Raw genomic sequence first — 18,386 nt, forward strand, 5'->3', positions numbered from 1 at the left:
GAAAAAGTATTTTAAGAACTATCGGAAAATGAAAGTTCCGAAATAAAAAATTGAGAGAGGTAATACTTCGAACAGTCGAAAAAGCAAAAAACTTATTTCTCAAAAATCAAACTTCGGAAGGAGCAAAATCTCGATCCGCAAAATGCAGAAGGACCAGAATCCCGAAAAGAGGAAATACCGAATCTCCTGAGAATTCGGGATTTGCGAAATTCGTCAACTCGATGCTAGTTTTATCAAGATTATCTCATTGCATTAGACAATCGTCTGTATCATTAGCGAAAAAAAGAAAGCAAAAGAATAGGCAACATATATTTAATAACATTTATAGAGTAAATCTTTTTCCCCGTACGTTTAATTTATTTAAGACATTATTACTTTAAATTTTGTTCCGCATTCACGTAACGCGCCCTCGTGTCACTTTACAAGCATAACGCCATCTATTAGCTACAAATGATGACGTTGGAAAGAATAAATCCATTTCCGACGTCTTGGAACCTTTCGGTATTTTGTCCATTCTGTCTTATCGTCAGTGGGTTTCGGAATTTTGGCCTTTCGAGTCTTTGATCAGTCGGTGTTGGTAAATTTGGATTTGTAAATTCTCGAAAAATGCACGAGTCTGACATTTGAAAAGTCGACTTTTTGAATGTTCGGTATTTTCGCAATTCAATATCTTGCCCTTCGTAATCTTGCCCATTCACAAAAAATGAAAAATGTCAGGCACAGATTATACACTCGATCCTCCGCTGGGTATGAGGATTGTCATTTGTTATTCTCAATTGTGCCGAGAAGAGGTGTCAACACTTTTCAATTCAAATTTGCGCAAGGGTTGAATCGTCAATCGTTGACTCACGACATGCAGCGTATGATCCGCATACGTACCACATGTCGCGATGTTTCACGACGTCAGGTGTGACTCGCCGAAAATTAACCCGGAGGGTGCGTACTGATGCAGTTGTTTTCAAAGCGTTGAACCTTCGAAAATTATACGTTATTTTACCGCGTATACGGAAAATCTGCCGTAACTAACCTTTTCAGTCACACATTTTTCAGCGCAACATTTTGGCCTGAATTTTGTTACTCGGAGTTTTTGGGGTCTCCGATCACAAATCACGAAGTAACAAAGATCATTTAAAGTTGCAAATAAACTGTGATAAGTCATAAGGCTAGGAAATGGAAACAAATGAAAGGACATAGAAATTTTTGAGGTGGAACGCGATGACCATCCCACTGTCCCACTGAAAAATTTAACTAGTGTGTAATTAGCACAGGGATGCTATTCTCAAAACGCTGAACATGCCAAAAGCTGACCATGTCGCAGTAAAGTCAGAGAACAAGTACAATTCACGCTGGCAGTTCCTAGTCCGTAACGTCTGGATGATTACGCATTTACCGTAGTTTCCATTTCTCTTTTGCGATGAGGCAAGATACGACACGCGTGACCAAACCGATTAATGGAATATTATACATCTTCTCCGTTCTGTTCGACAATTCTCGCGGGAAGACTGACCACGGATGAATCATTCCTTGGTGATTGATGGGGATATACACCGTCCCCCGTGCTCTCGCAGGAAGTTCGCAAATGCGTTTTCTCAAAGATGTGTCACCACGCGCGTCGATATAATATACACGTATGTTATATTATCCGGTCTTTCCTTCACCGCGTACGATTAAATTCTGAGTATACACAACGTTTCGGATATTTTCCCTTGTAAAGTCACACGGTGGTTTTATGGTTACGATTACGTTACTACGGTACAATTATGCTTTGCAGATAAAAGAAATGTATGAGGATTCTATTTTCGGATGAATCATTCTTTGTCCCCCTCCCCTCATACTTCGATAATAATTCGAGGAATGTACCGATCAAATGCATGTGCGAATGCTTGTGGATCCTTCAATCGGAAAAAAATACACACACTAAATATACTTTGATCGTGATACTATATTATTTTATTATTGTTAGTATTACAGCTATAATAGTAATAATAATTATTATGATTCAATGATTTACAGGGGATGTAACAAGCTATACAACAATTGGCCCATATTCCAATATAATCTCAGCACGTATAGTCATGATATCGTTTTTCTATAGACGTCATAAATATATCTATATTATCTTTGTGTACATCCGAATTTAATTTAAAGTGGGACAGTCGTGAATTTATCCTTTTTTTCTTTACTAGTCTTATTTGATTACCTCGACTACATGTCCCAGGTATCATGGTAATCGTACTATATACTATCAGTAATGGAGATATTTCTACAATTCACTCGAATGCGAAAACTGGGAGAAAATACAAATGGGCAAAATCGTCACCAAAAGTTTCAACTTAAGCTCGATCGATCGTTTAGGAATATTTGTCTATCAATTTTTTGTATACCGGATTTCCGGTAATGTAAATACATATACATACCACGATTGTATAGAAATTAAAAAAATTTCGATCCATTCTCGCTCGTATTTTGTATTCTGTGTCTGAAATCTTTCGCAAAATGTTTTCTCGAAGTAGGTACACTTAATTTCATTATATGTTTATTTGATTTTTTTGGTTTGTCACATCAGGCATAAATTAAATAATCGTCGTATGTTTTATATGGACACCTTTTTTCATTGTTTATATAATTAAAAATAGTTTTTAGTAGTGTATATGTGCCTGTGTAAAAATTGTTATTGACGATGATGATAATGACATACATGTAATACAATATAGTATTGGTTATCTACTGCATACTAAGTTACATATACTAATCACACGAATTCATCTTCTTTCGATAATACTATAAGTATATGTATGTGTATGTATGCATTTATATGTACCGTAATTTTTAATCAGACAAATTGATAGATATCAAGTTGGTATTTTATGGAATTCTGTTGTAACTTACAGTTAAACATGTCTACTAAATACTAGATGTATATATAAATATAAATATAGTAATGATTTTGACTATATGTATTTACGTTATTATAAATGTCTATACATATATTCTCATACCGCATTCTTCTGTGTAAAAAATTTTTCAGTGCGCACCCCTTCTATTATTCGATAGTACTTATGTATCGTATTTATGTATTTATGTGGGTTTATACCGCGTGAAAAAGTTTCGCGGTATACCCGAACTCTGACAGTTAGACAAATGAAAAGACGAAACGAACACAAGGAAAACGAAATGAACGATGAACATGGTTCGAAAATCATGTTTATCGCTGTGAAACCCAGCTTGCGTGTACTCAGGCATTTCATAAAATTATATCCAAGAAAGAATGACTGATGAATTTGCAGAATATTACAATTCTCTTTGATATTACTGCGAGATCGTTGAAACGAGAAACTGTGATTAATTCACATCAAAGATAAAGTAATCTAGTGTGTCGGTTGGGTCACCATGTTCCAAGAGATGAGTTATTTCCACTCAACAGGATGTCAGTACATCCTTAAAATATCACACATGTAGAAGAAAAAAGAACCGTATCATGTCAAGCATATACCACGAAAACATAAAGTACATTGCGCATCAAGTGCGGTTAACAATTTTACCACTTTGACATGAGTGAATTGCTGGATATTGACTTTTTTTTACTCATTTGAAAAAATTAAATATGAACCGATTTGAAACATTCCGGACAGGTTTACAGATTTTTTTATTCGAGTTGAAGTTTTCTAGTAGTGCAGGTGTTGATGTTACCATTGAAACTCATTGAAGATGGATTTGCTTAGCTTTTAATATAATAACTATACTTATGTACTTTAGACTAAACGTTATATTTACAAATACTTAAAGACTAGACTGTAATCCGTCGTAAAATACCAAAACATACCCATTTAATACCATGTCCTTACAAGTTACGCATTGTACATATACATACAACATACCAACCGATCATTCTAAACTTTGCGGTACGATCCAACGTTCATCGAAGGAATTACATTGCAGATAAAGCTCAGATACGTTAGCTACGAAGTCTTTCGTGGATACGGTAATTTATTTACTCTGTAGAGCGTACTGATGAAATATCTATACGATCGATTGCTTCATCAATGAAAAAATCTAATCCAGAGCCTATAAAAATATACGTGCACGAAAAGTGTTGGTTTTATTTTTCATACTCTTGTTACTTTAAACTTATAATTTAATTAGGACTTCTTGTCTACGTTTGATAAAGATCGTATAACGCGATTGTGATCTTGAATTAAACTTGTTGCGAGTTGAATTCAAGACAAATCGTCGTTCTGACACTAAAATTATATTACATTTAAGTTAACAACGTTATTATATCTACAACCCGGTGACGGATATACAAGTCGATATCGTAGATGTACAGCGAAACTGGCGTTGTTGTTACAGATTTTGAATCGGCACTCACACAAAACATGCTAACGTAATATTAAGTTCTGAAATCAACGTAATCGACCGATCAACACCACAGTTCGTCAAGTGCTATGATTGCCATTTATCTATTAAGAATTCGCGATGTTATGGTTACATCAGATATGTACATATATTCACGAAAACATTATTAAAGATTGTAAGATACTCTGTAACAAGTAATTCGACGAAATGGGAATTAATACGTGACTAAGTGCGATCATACTAATAATAATAATAATAATAATAATAACAAAAATTGTAATAACCACAATGATACTAATCATATAGTAGTTTCAGGTGTTTGAAAGTTTTTTTTTAATCTAAATGGTTTCGATAAAGTATTAGTTATTTGGCTCTGTTTTCCTCTCGATATTCTTGGCCACATGTATTTACTTTTATCAATCGCCACAAGAAACAAACGTAGAGATAAAGAGTGGATTAAAAATTTGAAATCTTCCAATTTTGAATGGCAAGACACCGTGGTGGAAGACTGAGAATCCAAGAACTACACAACATAGAAATAAATTGAAATTTGGAGAAAAAAAAACAGAGCATAACAAAATGAAGGACAATTAATGAGAACGAAAACGTTCATTGTCATGTGTGAGTGCGGTGTTGACAGCTGGCTGTTGTGAACGTTTAAAACGGTGTGGTCTCGTTTATCCTGATCAATATATGGGACAACCAGCTACTGCGTCATCAGAGATCTTGAGAGTAAGAAGCTGATTAATACGTCTCAACGAATGGTGAGGCTTCCTGTATCTCCGGTTCCGTATCTCCGCTGTTGTATCCCTGAGATTGAGAAAGGGAAAGAAGTGCATCCAGCCCTAATAATTCAGCAGTGTGATCTATACGTGGCAACTACGTTGATTGGCACGTAGAAAAACAAATATTAAGGGGGAAAAAAAAAATACCTCTGGAGGTTAATATATATTAAATACAAACATTTTGTTTTACTTTAGGAAAGAAATGCGAGTGTTATAAAATTTACAGGATGAATTACTCGACGGGGAGAAATCGTCAGATATATTGCACTTGTGCAAATTTTGTATATATGAGAAACACTGCTCGTGCACTTCATGCAGTGGTTCTCATGGTACTGTAAAACCCACGAGGTAATTAGATTAAGATTAGTAGTATTATGAGATACTGCGTCTTCTGAAATTTCGAGGTTAGATACATCGCGTCTTGTCACACGACGTCTGATCGATGCAGTGGTTCTCATGTCACTGTAAACCATTAACCATACGTCAAAGCAATGGAGGATACAGAATTTGCACATGCGCAATAGATCCGACGCTTTGTCACTGTTAGGAGTATACAAATTAAATTTCTTGGCACGGAGAGCAAAATGGAATCAACATAACAATAGTAGCAATTTAATTATCTGTAGTTACAAAAGGTATTAGAATTGACTTCATTCCCCTGAATTTTTATTTTTGCTAATTATGTGTGCCGCAGTCGGGACAAACTAAATACATTCGAGGGGAGCATGACACCAGTACAATTGGTAAACTTTGGAAATCGAACTTTGTACAGAAAATTTAAATCTAACCCCACGATTCAAACTTTGAAACCATTCTACAATATTATACATACAGGACATAGTTGAAATAATAACAATTACCTACGTTCGAATTGTTAAATGATTTTAATTTCGTCGTGTCGTATAAATATTTCAACATAATAATAATGACAATAATAATAATAATAATAATAATAAAACAATAATAATAGGTTTTAAAAATATAAAATACAGAAGTAAGTAATGATAAAGATAATGGTTTTGGAATTTGTTCTCGTCATTATACCATTTATTTGATTTTTTATAATTATTTTTTTTTTGTTTTCTTTCTTCCATTGTTTTTTTTTCTTTTCTTTTTCTTTCACTGTACATGTATATCATGAAAAAGTGGGTAATGCACAAATTTTCATACCTAGTGAAAGTCGAACATAAATTTTGAAATAAACGAATATTCAAAATGTTTGTACTGATGTCAACAATTATTGAATTATTATTATTTAGGCGTAGCAGTAATAGTATTAAAATGATGCGGTAACAGGGCGAATTAATGAAAGAAACGGTCTTCCGCATAGCGATGAGACGAAAATTCACGGACACGTAGGGAAGAGAAAATAAAAATAATAATAATAATAATAATATCAAGTAGAGGAATACTTTAATTAATTTATCGTACCATGACATTATCGCTGTCTTTGCAATTACTACAGATGTAATCATCTTCTTCAGCTATTTCTGCACGGTCCAAGCCAACGCAGTGCATATGGAACCAACCATCACAGCCTCCATCGCATTGGACCCAATCGACCTCGCGCCCTAATGAGGAAAATAAATAATTAATGTAAAGTATGTGACTTAATGAGTCTAAGATTGTTTAAAAAATTTTCCCGATTTCTAGTGATAATTTGTGCAGGTTTGATAAATGTTTTTACCGCTAGGGCGGAGGCAACTGACAGCTGCACAGTCGTCCTCTTCGTCGGAAGTGTCTTGTTTCGTTTTCTTCCTGTTACCACCGCGTTTTTTGGGCCCTTCCTCGCCCTCCTTACGTTTCATCTGTAAAGTTTGTTAATCTGAGATCGCGCTAGCCAATATTCTAAGAACCGAATGAGCCTTTGATAAACAAAAATGAACTCGAAGTTTCAAACCAAATTATTCCGGTTAACTGTGAAGGAATGTATGTGATTTGAAACCGTGACGAATGACAAAATTATATTACTCGGTACCTTTCGCGGCCCGCGTTTCATCTGTCCGACAGCCATGATAATTTTCTTTTCCTTATTCAATCCTTTACGTTTCAGGATATTTTTTTCGTCGACTTTTGGCCGGCCCAACTTTTTCAGCAGCTCGAATTCTTCCGATTTACGTTTACGTCCGCGTTTTTTAACGTCTTTCATGTCGTGCTTAAACGTTGCTTGTACTTCCTCGAAGGTCGCATACTTTTGCACACTGCTAGGTATGTTCGTGTGGCTCAGTATCTTCCATATATGCTGTGTTTCATCCAAGGCTACTTCGAGCAGATCGCCCTCCATCATTAACTCCTCGAGCCGACCCCTCGCACTTTCTGACAAAACTACTGCGGCGTCAGTGTCTTGCCCTTGGAGTTTGTTGGGTTGAAACTTAGAAACTGAGCGTCGAAAGGAATAAGAAAACGAAAATGTTAGTCTAATGTGCAGCTGCAAATACATAAGGTAAGAACAGTGGAAAATTGTTTGGAAGAAATATAAAAATTAACATAACGAACCGACTCTTCTACAGCAAAATTGTTTGGGTATATAAGAATATCTTCTGCGTCAAAGAAGCATTTGTAATCTGTGTCTCTTAACTTTAAACATAAAACTTCCATTGAAATTTACTTCCAATGTTAAAGGTGATTTTGTACAAAAAAAGCTAAGAGATTGATCGCATATGCTCAGTGCCGACAGTAGCTCAATGAACAGTCAAATCTTTATCAAGAAAATATTCTGACCCGTAATTCGAAAAAAATCGTTTCTCGCAGAGGTAAATTATGTTATTAGAGAAAATGTATAACAATTTACCGTACGAATAATCGTGTTCGTTACTATTAAACATACTACAAGTAGGCTCGTCATCCTCGATGGTAACAACGTCGTCATCATCGTCCTGAAAGAATTTAATACGAAAATGTGATTCACGAATAAATTACTGCTTAACTACTCATAAAACGTGTAATGCAAATATGAAAACTTACAGCAGTACTCGGTACACTATCGTCGGAATGTACACCGCTAAGTGGGGCGATGGCTTGTACTCTTTGATGGAGCTCCGGGTTGTTAGCAGCCTTTTTCAACTCGCTGCTGATTATCTTTTCTGTTTTTTCCCTTGCAGCTGCTTCAACCAACTTCTGAGATAACACCGACAGTTTCGCCAACGCTGAAGATAATTCTTCAGTTGCTAAAGCTTGCCTGGCGCGATCCTGTATATGAAAGAAAGTAAAGGAAGTCGGGGTGAATAGGCAGGACATTTAGTTATTACAGAGTTCGATTTACTGAATTATTGTCAACACACGCACCTGCCAGTTCATCGCTCGTTCGGTGAGGCATTGCAGAGCTTCACCCTCGGGCAAACGTACGGGAATTTTTTGTAAGCTCACTAAAAGGGCTAATATCGTCTCAAGACGAGGTCGGCGTGATCTCAGACAACACGGGCACAAGAACTTTGTGTCTCGCGACACCGGTAGCTTCCCTTTGTACGTGGTTTTGGGTAAAGGCACACAGTTTGCTGTTGACAAATGAAACTTTGTTAGGATACGCAAATTAGCGAGTCTATCAGAATAATAAATAAGAGCAATCATTTTACAGTGAAACCAATCCTTGCAAAGTTCGCACTGTAGCATCAGTCCAAATCGGGGTCTTCGGCAGACGCAATATCTCGATTCGTCCATCTCAGTCTTGGTCAAATTCCTCTCTCTAAGATTCCTCATGGCTTCCATTTCACGCTGCTCGGCGAGTTTGAACGCCGCGACAACATTCGCGGAGTCATTAGTATCGTCCAATTTTGTATCACACACAAACACGGCGCCGACCGTCTCCTCTCCCTTGTTTCTCTTCGTCTTCATAGCTTGCACACCTACTCCGATTCTTGGAGAGAGAGCTTCCATTAAGGTATAGTGAGAATTCTTTCTGAGAAATGTTCGAGCTGTTCTTTCTTTCCAAACTTTAGCTTGAGACAGCGTCGACTCTAGGATCGGCAGAGCGTCTAAATGAAGCGGTATGTTTCTACCCCTACGTACAAGTTCGTCAAGTGTGTCGTAGTAAGGATAATTCTCCTTGGCTTGAATATCCTGAACGTTTTGAGTCCAGTTTTTGGCCTTTGTTAAAATGTCTTGTAAATTGTCTAGGTTTGGTAGATAGGCGTCGATTTCGTCGGCTTCTTTCAAGAAATCTTCTATCGTAGCGATGGTCTGACGATTTTTATTTTGCAGATACCCTTTCGCCTTATCTTCCCACTTTTCTATACCTATCATTAAATTCTGGAGCTTTGATAACGTGTTTTCTATGCTAACGTGTGGCGGGATTGTCATCCCTTTTTCTACCAGCTTTACAAGATCCTCGTGACTGGCTGATTTTGGTTCGTCCTGAATAGATTTCACTTCTTCCAGCCACTGCGTCTGCACCAATCTCTACAAAACGAAGTGCAAAAACAATTGAGGAATGGCCAAAGAAGAGAACAAAACGTTGAAAAACTGTTGGCCCACAGACGTTGATCAAAAATGAATTTTATCATAAATTCATGTTTCAAATCCACGTAAGCCATACTTCGTAAAAAAAAAAAAAAACACGAGGAAGAAATACCTGTTTTAGTCTAACAAGCTGTGGTAATTCAATGCAAATAGAATCACCGAAATCAATGCATTTCTCCAGCTTCTCGATGTCCGTAATTTCATCTTTACTTTCCAATTCCTCGGCATCCTTTTGAAACTGAACTACTTGGTCTAATATGTATTTAACACCATCAGATTCTTTCAATTCGCAGCAGAGATTTGTTATTTCTTTGTAAAACAAGGTCAACTCTTCAACAGTTAGTTTATATTTTGTGTCTACAGACTGCCTAGTCCTATTTGCATACAAAAGTAAACAAGATTGAGTAAAAACCACTAAAGTTTATCAGATTACGACGAAGTTTTCAATTTATACAGATCATGCAATGACTAAAATAGTGCAAACCTTGTTCGCTGCTTGTTGTTCAACAGCTGCTGAGCAACGCTGGCGCATTTTTCAGCATCTTGTACAGCGGTAGTAAGAGCGGTAAGTAATTCGCTTTCTGGAAACTTCTTGACTTCAGCTTCGTTGAGCAATTCTTTGAGTTCCGTAAGTTCGATTTTGTCTCCTTTCGGGTCCATTGCTTCCTTCACTTTGGTGACCCATGAGTCGAACGACTCAGCTTTCAGTTTAAGCTTTTGCAACATTATGGGCAACTCATCGAGCGTGTAACGATATCTGAGAGTATGTTTTTCCGGCGGGCAGTCACAGAGGTCGGTAAAATGCCTCAAACAAACGAGCTGCGAGTTATGGCAGGCGCACGTTACCGCACTTAAGAAACAGGTAGTTTTACATGCCTCGCATTGCCTCTCATCGTCCGGTAAAAGTTCAAAAGCTTCGCGCTCTGCTTCTGTTACGCCCTAAAACAAACAAGCCGAAGATAAATGACAAAAATTGCTTATAATCAAAGGTTCACAGTATTGTGTAGTTTATGTGCGGTGTACGGAATAATAGAAGAGGAAGCGTAACGCTGGAACCAACAAATCGATTACCATTCGGTCATTATAAAATCATGTTTGTATGACTTACTTTGCAATTGAATCCAAGAATTTGAATCACTTGTTAAACATCGTGCTCAATATTGAAATAGAAAGTAGATGCACGGAGTAGCATCTGTCTTATCTTTCGATACTCGTACTGTTTGACAACAAACGTTGTGAATGAGTAAAAAAGAAACGTGCAAAGTGCAAACCAGGTTGTACAAAGGATGAAAGCAATACGTGCGAATGGTACTATTCCTAGGAGTAAATAGCAAATGTCGTGGTGATTTGTCAACAGTGTATTATCGCTTGAATACCCATAAGTCGATTGATGTAGTATGAAAAAAAACATAACCTGGACTCACCTAATCATGTTACGTAACAAATGTTGAAGAACAACAGAGTATCATTGGTGAACGATAAATAAAACTGGATAAGTATAACGGGGATCAGATTCTGCTTAAGATAGTGCGAACAATAAGGGTGTAGTGCAAGCCAGTTATACGCAAGTTATGGAAAAAGTAATATGTACGTAAGCAAAGGCATCAATTAAAACTTATAAGTGGAGCTGGGATATGACAATGTTCAGCGAACTGGCAATACATCGCACCTCTCTGTGTGCCTGTTGGCATGTGGCATGTGGGGAAACGAGAATGTACTACTCATCTCAACAACATAAGCTGACCAGTTTCCATTTGGCTATACTCAGTTCCTGATAACTCTCCTCCTTCTATTCTTTATATAATCTCACAGTTGTATACATATGCATGTGTAAATATGCCTACGAATGGGGAATCTTTGATTCCGTCAATCCTCGTTTCGAGATACATTATTTCAACGTATAACTAATATGTTACAACTAATGAGAGTAGCGAGCAACGATGATCAAATTAAACCTAGGAGCCTTAATCTTGAACGGTATGGAAAAAATAAATTAAACTAATGCCGTTCCTGAGATACTGTTATTGCTGAATAACAGACTACAGATGTATTGATTTGTATTTGATTAGGAGTGATCTTGCGCTTCGTTCATACAAAAACCAAAGTTACGGTTCTTTTGGAGTATCAATTTTTCAAATGTTGAACTACGATTTTTGAATAATCGATGTGTTCATTAATACCTTGGGCTTTCAGCTAACTTGTTTTTGGTACAAAATAAAATGCGAGTTCGATTCTATACGAATTATGTGACAATGACTCTCAATCTCTCACGTTGGCTGCATCGTCAGTCATTGTTACATAATTCATATAGAACCGAGCTCGCATTTTGTTTCGGACTGAAAACAAGGTAGCCGAAAGCCCAAGGCATTAACGAACATTACTGTAAATGGTAATCCCAAATTTTTACAGTGGTTGATTTGGAAACATATTTTGTTGCCGAAAATCGTAGTCGCAAGAAATACAACTTTATGTTGGAAAAAAACCGTTGTAAATGAGAAATATCAATACGGCAGTCAATTATCTGATTTTTTGGAATGATGAAGTTTAATGTGGAATGATAAAACTATATTATTTACTGTCAATTAGCTGTGTCTATTGATGAAGGGTACCGTAGCAAATTTCGATACTAGAAATAGAGAGAATTGAAACTCTTGTGGAGGCAAAGGAAGACTGTTTTTACTTCGGTTCTTGAGTCTATCACGATTTGAAGTTTATTCCCAGCAAAAGAATAAGAATAAAATGAAGTAAAATGATAAGGATTATGAAAAATAAAAACTGGGATAAGACTCACCCATTCCAAAAGATTTTTTCGCAATTTTTTTTCATCGTCGACCATCTGAAGCATGTCGTGATATGTTGCTGTGGCTATACCGATGTCCAAGGAGTCTGGGTCCAGAGACATTTTGCAGACAAGTTCGTCATGTGAGAAAACGCAGAAGCGTCTCAAGTTAGAGTAATGTGAAATACATTCCCGTCCCATTTTCAACTGTAACAAAAAGAAATCACAAGGCGTCTAATCACGTCATAATAAACGAGCGACGATTCTCAATCCTTATATGTGTTACCCAATCAGCTGGAGCAAAATTGACAGCCTCTGCAAAGTTGTACCCTTGGTTGAAGCCGGCGTGATAGGCTCTTGGGAACGTAACAACAAATTCACCTGCGTGCTGATCCGTTCTGAATACTGGAACTCCTGGACAACATAGACAGTAACAGTGGTTAAAGAAAAGTTTGCGTCCATTCGATTTCGACGTCAATATTGAATGAAATGAGATCCATCCATTTGGTGAAATTTCAGTTAGCACAAATCAATAGTAAAAACTGAGCGATCTGTAAATTACTTTTGTAAAATTTCGTGTACTATAAACAAGTTTTTTTTTTTTTTTTCCAACAATTATCAAACGTTATACTGATCACTGCTTTTCTGACTATTATCACCCGTAACTGTTGGTATTTTAAATAAATTCATGGAGTCGATGTACAACATATTCGATTCGATGTCAGTTCATGCCATAAAATAACTCGTCAATATCCGTTCGATTAGCCCAGTTTTTAATATAAAAAGCTAACTTTTATTTTCTGCTCACAAAAATAGCAGATAATAAGGTAATAAGCAGGTGATGTAAATAGGATGGAGGATGGTGTGAAGAGGGAAGTTGTTAGGAAATCGGATACCTATGTACATGGGGGTTGGATTATTTGTATGCTGGCATCTCGGCGAGCAACCAGGTCCAGGACAGTACAGCCATCGACGATTTTCTGAAGTAAATTAAAGCAAAGACCAATATGAAGTTGAAAGAACCAAAGGAACTTAATCGAACAGTAAAAATGTTACGTTGAGATGTCGAACAGTAAAAATGTTACGTTGAGATGTCGAACAGTAAGTGAATATGGCAGCCTGACGAATATATTGGACAAAAACTCTGGAGCCTGTGTCATGGGAGCATTCAAAGATAGCACTGGTGCCCTGAGTGAAACTGAAGCGAATTTTTCAATACTTTAAGAATTGTCACAAGTAGATGTGATATGGACAAATTGAATTTTTTCCCGAATGCAGTCAATTGTTGAACTTGCCATCTACAAGTGTAAAACTGGTAGGAAAGAGAGTAAATTGACAACGAAATGTCGAATCAGCAGGATCAGTTAAAACGTGATAATTTTCTTATACCATATACAATGGGCGTTTATAATTGTCCTGTAATATTCACCTTCATTCATCAGTATGTTAGGGTTCATAATAGTGACGAGTTGGTGGAGAAGGTCCGGTTGGCTGTGGAATAATTCCGGGGCAGCAGATTTCATGGAATGTTCAAATCTTTCCGCCTGAGATCCAGGAACTCCGTACCAAGTCTTGGGCTCTCCCCAGTGTAGATAGTTTATGGAATAACTCCAATGGTCTTCGTTGTGCCAACAAAAGGTGGCAAAGCACATGCCAACGTACATCCAGGGAACTTTCATCCCGCTAATGTCTGCATTGATGTGTCCCAGCACGCTTCCATGTAGAACGGGTAAATTATTCAAATTCCACGAAGATTCGGCGTACTCCTGATCGCATGTGAACAAATTGACACTGGTCTTCGTCGGGAAACCGGAGCCATGATCCATTGTGTGCAAATCAGCCCCATACTCGACGGTCACATCTTCATCTATTGAAGAAACAATCCGCCAGAATTCCTTTTCGACCAAAGGAGTCGGTACCATCTGAAAAAAATTACCGTTTAAAGACGTAACTCGAGAGAGTAATTTGAAATTGAATGAAAATATGATGCTTACGTGTACAGGCATGTTGAAGTAATCGCTTTTGAACTGATCGGCCATTTCGCCAAATTGTTGCAGCGTATATTCACGCTGAGCTTGTTCAAATCCAAAGGCTTCCATAGGCTTTGAGACTTCTTCGGCGACACATTTTGGACATCGCCAATCACCCTTTGGTATTTCGGTTAATGGTGGCATAAGGCAGAAGGTGTGATAGCTGTCGTCGCATCCGTCGCACAACAGCATGCTCTCCTCTGTATCGCCTCTACCACAGTTGTGGCAAATGTATTTGGCAAGCTGTGAAAAAAAAAAGGACAAAGGAATAAGAATGTGAAAAAATATAGGAGATCTTTAGTAAGCTGTAATACACCGATAAACAAACAATTATTTATTTCTCAACACGTGAAAAATTGAATTCACTTACCGGGTCAAAATCATAGTGTAATTTGACGCCTCTGGTTTTGCTAGGTTTTTTTACATCTTTGGTATTAAAACCGGCCATTTTCGGACCAGGTCCGTAAAACTGCAATTTTTTAAGCTCTTTGCTGTTATCTTTATCCTTTTCACTGTCAGAGTCGCACTCATCTTTGCAATCTTCTTGCTTAATGGGTGATGTGCTGTCTGTGACTAATTCTGGTTTTTCATCCGTACCAGCAAATCGCTTGGATCGCCGTGAAAATTTTTCATTTGGTGGTTTTATTTGCTGTCTCGATATTATTCCATGAGGCTTATAATCCCTGTCCTTTTTTTCATTCACGTCACCCTCTGGCTCAATTTTCTAAAAAAAAATCACAATATTAGGGTAAGCTTTGGACCATTTAATGTTTGGTTTTGATTAACAGAGTCCAATTCAGGAACTTCACATAGTTGAAAATAAACAAAAATTGTACCATCAGCTCTGCATAAAATGTCTGGAGGCCAACGCGTTTTTTTTTTTTCTCTTTTCTTTTGGAGACAGTACAAATGATTTATTACTGATTAAATGAATAAACACTACATTGATAAGTCAGTTGCAAATTTAAGCTGAAGATACTTACAATGTCAGTCAAGGTTTTCCCTTGCTTGAAAACATCAAAGGGGTACAAAATTCTTTCATAGTGGTTTTTTAAAATACTTCCAACGCTTCGACCGGATGGATATCCTATTCTGTTTGCAATCTTTGCCCATCTTCTTTCTTTAGTAACTGTTTCAATGCCACCTATGAAACAATATTACAAAGTATTAGTATTATCGTTAAATCACAGGTAACTGAGAAAGGACGATAAAAACAATCCTTTACCTTCCTCGGTGACAATTCTGTGTAAAGAGTACAAGTCTAAAGCTTTACGTTCAACCAGTGGAATTTTCAACGATGATCCTTGAAGCTCCCAAAATTTGGCTATTTGATCTAAAAAATTCAGCTTTATTCTGGTCTTTGCTTCAAGTTCGTTTAACCTCTGAATTCTTGGTACAAATTTGAATTTGTCAACGTCAACGGCAAAAGGTGGTTGCCAATTCTGTGGAAAAAAAAAATATTGAATTTAATGAGCAAACTGGAAATTTGGTTCTACTTATTTACTTATTTTCTTTAGTTTGTAAATTGGAATTAAACATTTTACAGTTTTGGAAAAATTTATTGTACATAGTGGTTCGACTGTCGACAATTACATAATAAATGGTGAAAATTCTATTATAGTTTTTCCCGTTTATTTTTAAACTATGCAATCGCATGTTTCGTCATACAAATTATACGCCGAATCTATAACGGTAAGCGTCCTCCCCCCTTCCTCCCCTCTGACGCTCGCCCTTTGCCCTTAGCAATGGCAATAAAACACGGATGCATTTGGATTACTGTTTTGTTCTAATTTCAAATCTCGACAGTTGAAGCCGACCTTAGTTTTCGATTCAGTTCGCAAACTCCTACTTTACTAAATTATTGAATATAGCAGACTTGAGGTAGGATTTGTCTCTTGGATTGATAAAATGGTAATGCAAGCGTAACGTATAATTTCTTGTTTAGAGAAGAAATAAGACACAATTAACAGGGGCATTCGCAATATAAACAACGACAGCTCTTCGTTTGCCGTTGATTACTTTTCACCTTTCTTTTCCTTACAGTACGCGCACGGATATGCAATGTCCGTTATACCTACATAAAACAAAATGGACATCATCTTTCATTTTCTTTCGACGGATTCGACAATCGTCAGACGCTTGTAAATTGAGTAACGGAATTACAAATTGACCGAATGCGCTCACGGCAATTTATTTTCCGAGGTTTGCAACTCATTTGACATTTAATGCAAGAAAAATAATGGCTGTATGAGGTATAACAACTTCGATCGATTTTATCGTTACAGGTAATAATGTATGCGTATAAACATTGTCGTTGGATTGACGTTTCTTGTTTTTATTTCTTGTTTCCGATTTTCTCGGTTTACACCATTTCAAATTTTTCTCGATAATAAGCGGATCGCGGCTGCGATAAAAATTTATTCATCTAGTAATTTGCTAATCGTAAAATGACGAACGACCATTATGTGCATCGATATAGCTATAGTTTGTGGATGTAACACGCTGGTGAGATTAACATCGGTGGTAGTCTCGCCCGAGTAGAAAGAAAAAGGTAGCATAGGTGTTGGAAAAACAAAAAAAGAATAAAAAAAAAAAAAAAGAAAGAAAGAAAGAAAATCGGTCAGTAAAGAAAAACGACACCAAATACAACAATAATTAATTATTCTTCCGGAAGAATATTTCTAATGACAGTTTACAACTATAAAAGTGCGACATTAACGTTTGTGAGAGGACGTGAGATAATGACGAAACGTTATGTCAGTCACAGGAACAGTCGAGAAGACGCTGCATTTAATATACCTAGATGTCATTTGTTTACGCGATTTCCCAAAATTAACGTCCAATGTTAGCATCGTCAGAGCAATGAGAAAGCAAATCGACAAACAGAATCCCGTTTCTGCCAATGTTATTTATTTATTTACTCCGCATTTGTTCCTTTCATCGCGTATTCAATCGTACAACTCTAGCCCATGTGGATACGGGTGATTGTGGGAGATTTTTTTCATCCCGAACAATAAGGTATCCATCCAAAGAGGGTGTGAGCGCGTGTGTGTACATAGTATTTTTTTTTTTTGTTACACATTTTTATCGCATCTACATCACTTTTCGCTTTTCTTTCTCAAAGCCCCCAAACACATACGGTTCGTTGACGCTGGATTTTAACATCTCTACGGCATAGGGAAAGGGGGGGGACGATAAAGGGCGAAAGGCCTCCTAGATGAGGGGTGAGGCGGGGAGGGCTGTCGCATCGTTGTAATTACTCACTGGCGGTGGTTTTATTTTGCAAATCCCCGATTTTTCGGCAATCGGACGAATCTTGGAGATGTAGCCAAGGGGGTCGAGGAATTCCTCCGCTGTTGGCTCAAAGACTGGGGCCTCTGGTGGTATAGCGAACTCAAAATCCTTGTCACCTTTTTCACTCATATCTTTAGCGTGATAAGTACCAAACCGAGCCTCGCACCCGATATTTACATCCACCTTAGAGACCATCACGTAATTTCGTCACACAACGAATGCACACCACCAACGAGGACATATAGGCAAAGTTTTGGTATGTTAAATTCCCCCGTGGATTTCACTCGGGAATCACCAATACACCGTGGCACGTGACAATAGTGTGGGGATCGATTAGGAAACTCGGTACTACTCAGGTATTAATTGGAAAAACTTGTTCGTCAATGTTTTTAGCGCAGCCATGGCTACGGATGTCGTATATTTATGACCGTTACCGATGTGACAATCCGTCCGTCCGCACACAACTCCTCGGGTTCTATGTAGGAACTATAGAACGATTCTAATAGGCAGAGCTGCTCGATACTCACACCAGTCCGTCTGGCACGTATGTATGCATTCAGTACTTGTTCCACTATCACGCTGCTCGAGAACCAACCTCTGCGCGCATGCGACAACCGAATGCGTTTTTCTCCCGTGTTTCTTCCATCGGCGCTTCCTCAATCCTCACCGCCAACATGGCTGATACCT

General features: G+C 37.5%; 1 protein-coding gene across 5 annotated transcripts; it reads right to left on the bottom strand.

Annotated features, from left to right (window-relative positions):
- Window positions 1-1,924: 1,924 nt before the first annotated feature.
- LOC124304986 (lysine-specific demethylase lid) lies at window positions 1,925-18,266 on the bottom strand. Of its 5 annotated transcripts, none has more exons than XM_046763869.1 (19): window positions 17,670-18,266; window positions 15,631-15,847; window positions 15,389-15,549; window positions 14,776-15,129; window positions 14,370-14,648; window positions 13,805-14,297; window positions 13,272-13,355; window positions 12,662-12,789; window positions 12,388-12,582; window positions 10,081-10,535; window positions 9,709-9,970; window positions 8,714-9,536; window positions 8,427-8,635; window positions 8,106-8,330; window positions 7,969-8,017; window positions 7,120-7,520; window positions 6,829-6,949; window positions 6,573-6,712; window positions 1,925-5,235 (listed from the first exon to the last, which is right to left on the bottom strand). In XM_046763869.1, the coding sequence occupies exons 1-19, from the start codon at window positions 17,892-17,894 to the stop codon at window positions 5,101-5,103; spliced, it is 4,956 nt and encodes a 1,651-aa protein (XP_046619825.1). In that variant the 5' UTR covers window positions 17,895-18,266; the 3' UTR covers window positions 1,925-5,100. The 5 variants fall into 5 exon arrangements, with proteins under 5 accessions (XP_046619825.1, XP_046619826.1, XP_046619824.1 ...); XM_046763870.1 differs by having other exon boundaries at window positions 1,925-5,166; window positions 7,933-8,017; XM_046763868.1 differs by having other exon boundaries at window positions 7,933-8,017.
- Window positions 18,267-18,386: the final 120 nt, after the last annotated feature.

Source organism: Neodiprion virginianus, chromosome 5, assembly GCF_021901495.1.
Source record: "Neodiprion virginianus isolate iyNeoVirg1 chromosome 5, iyNeoVirg1.1, whole genome shotgun sequence".
NCBI classification, from domain to species: domain Eukaryota; kingdom Metazoa; phylum Arthropoda; class Insecta; order Hymenoptera; family Diprionidae; genus Neodiprion; species Neodiprion virginianus.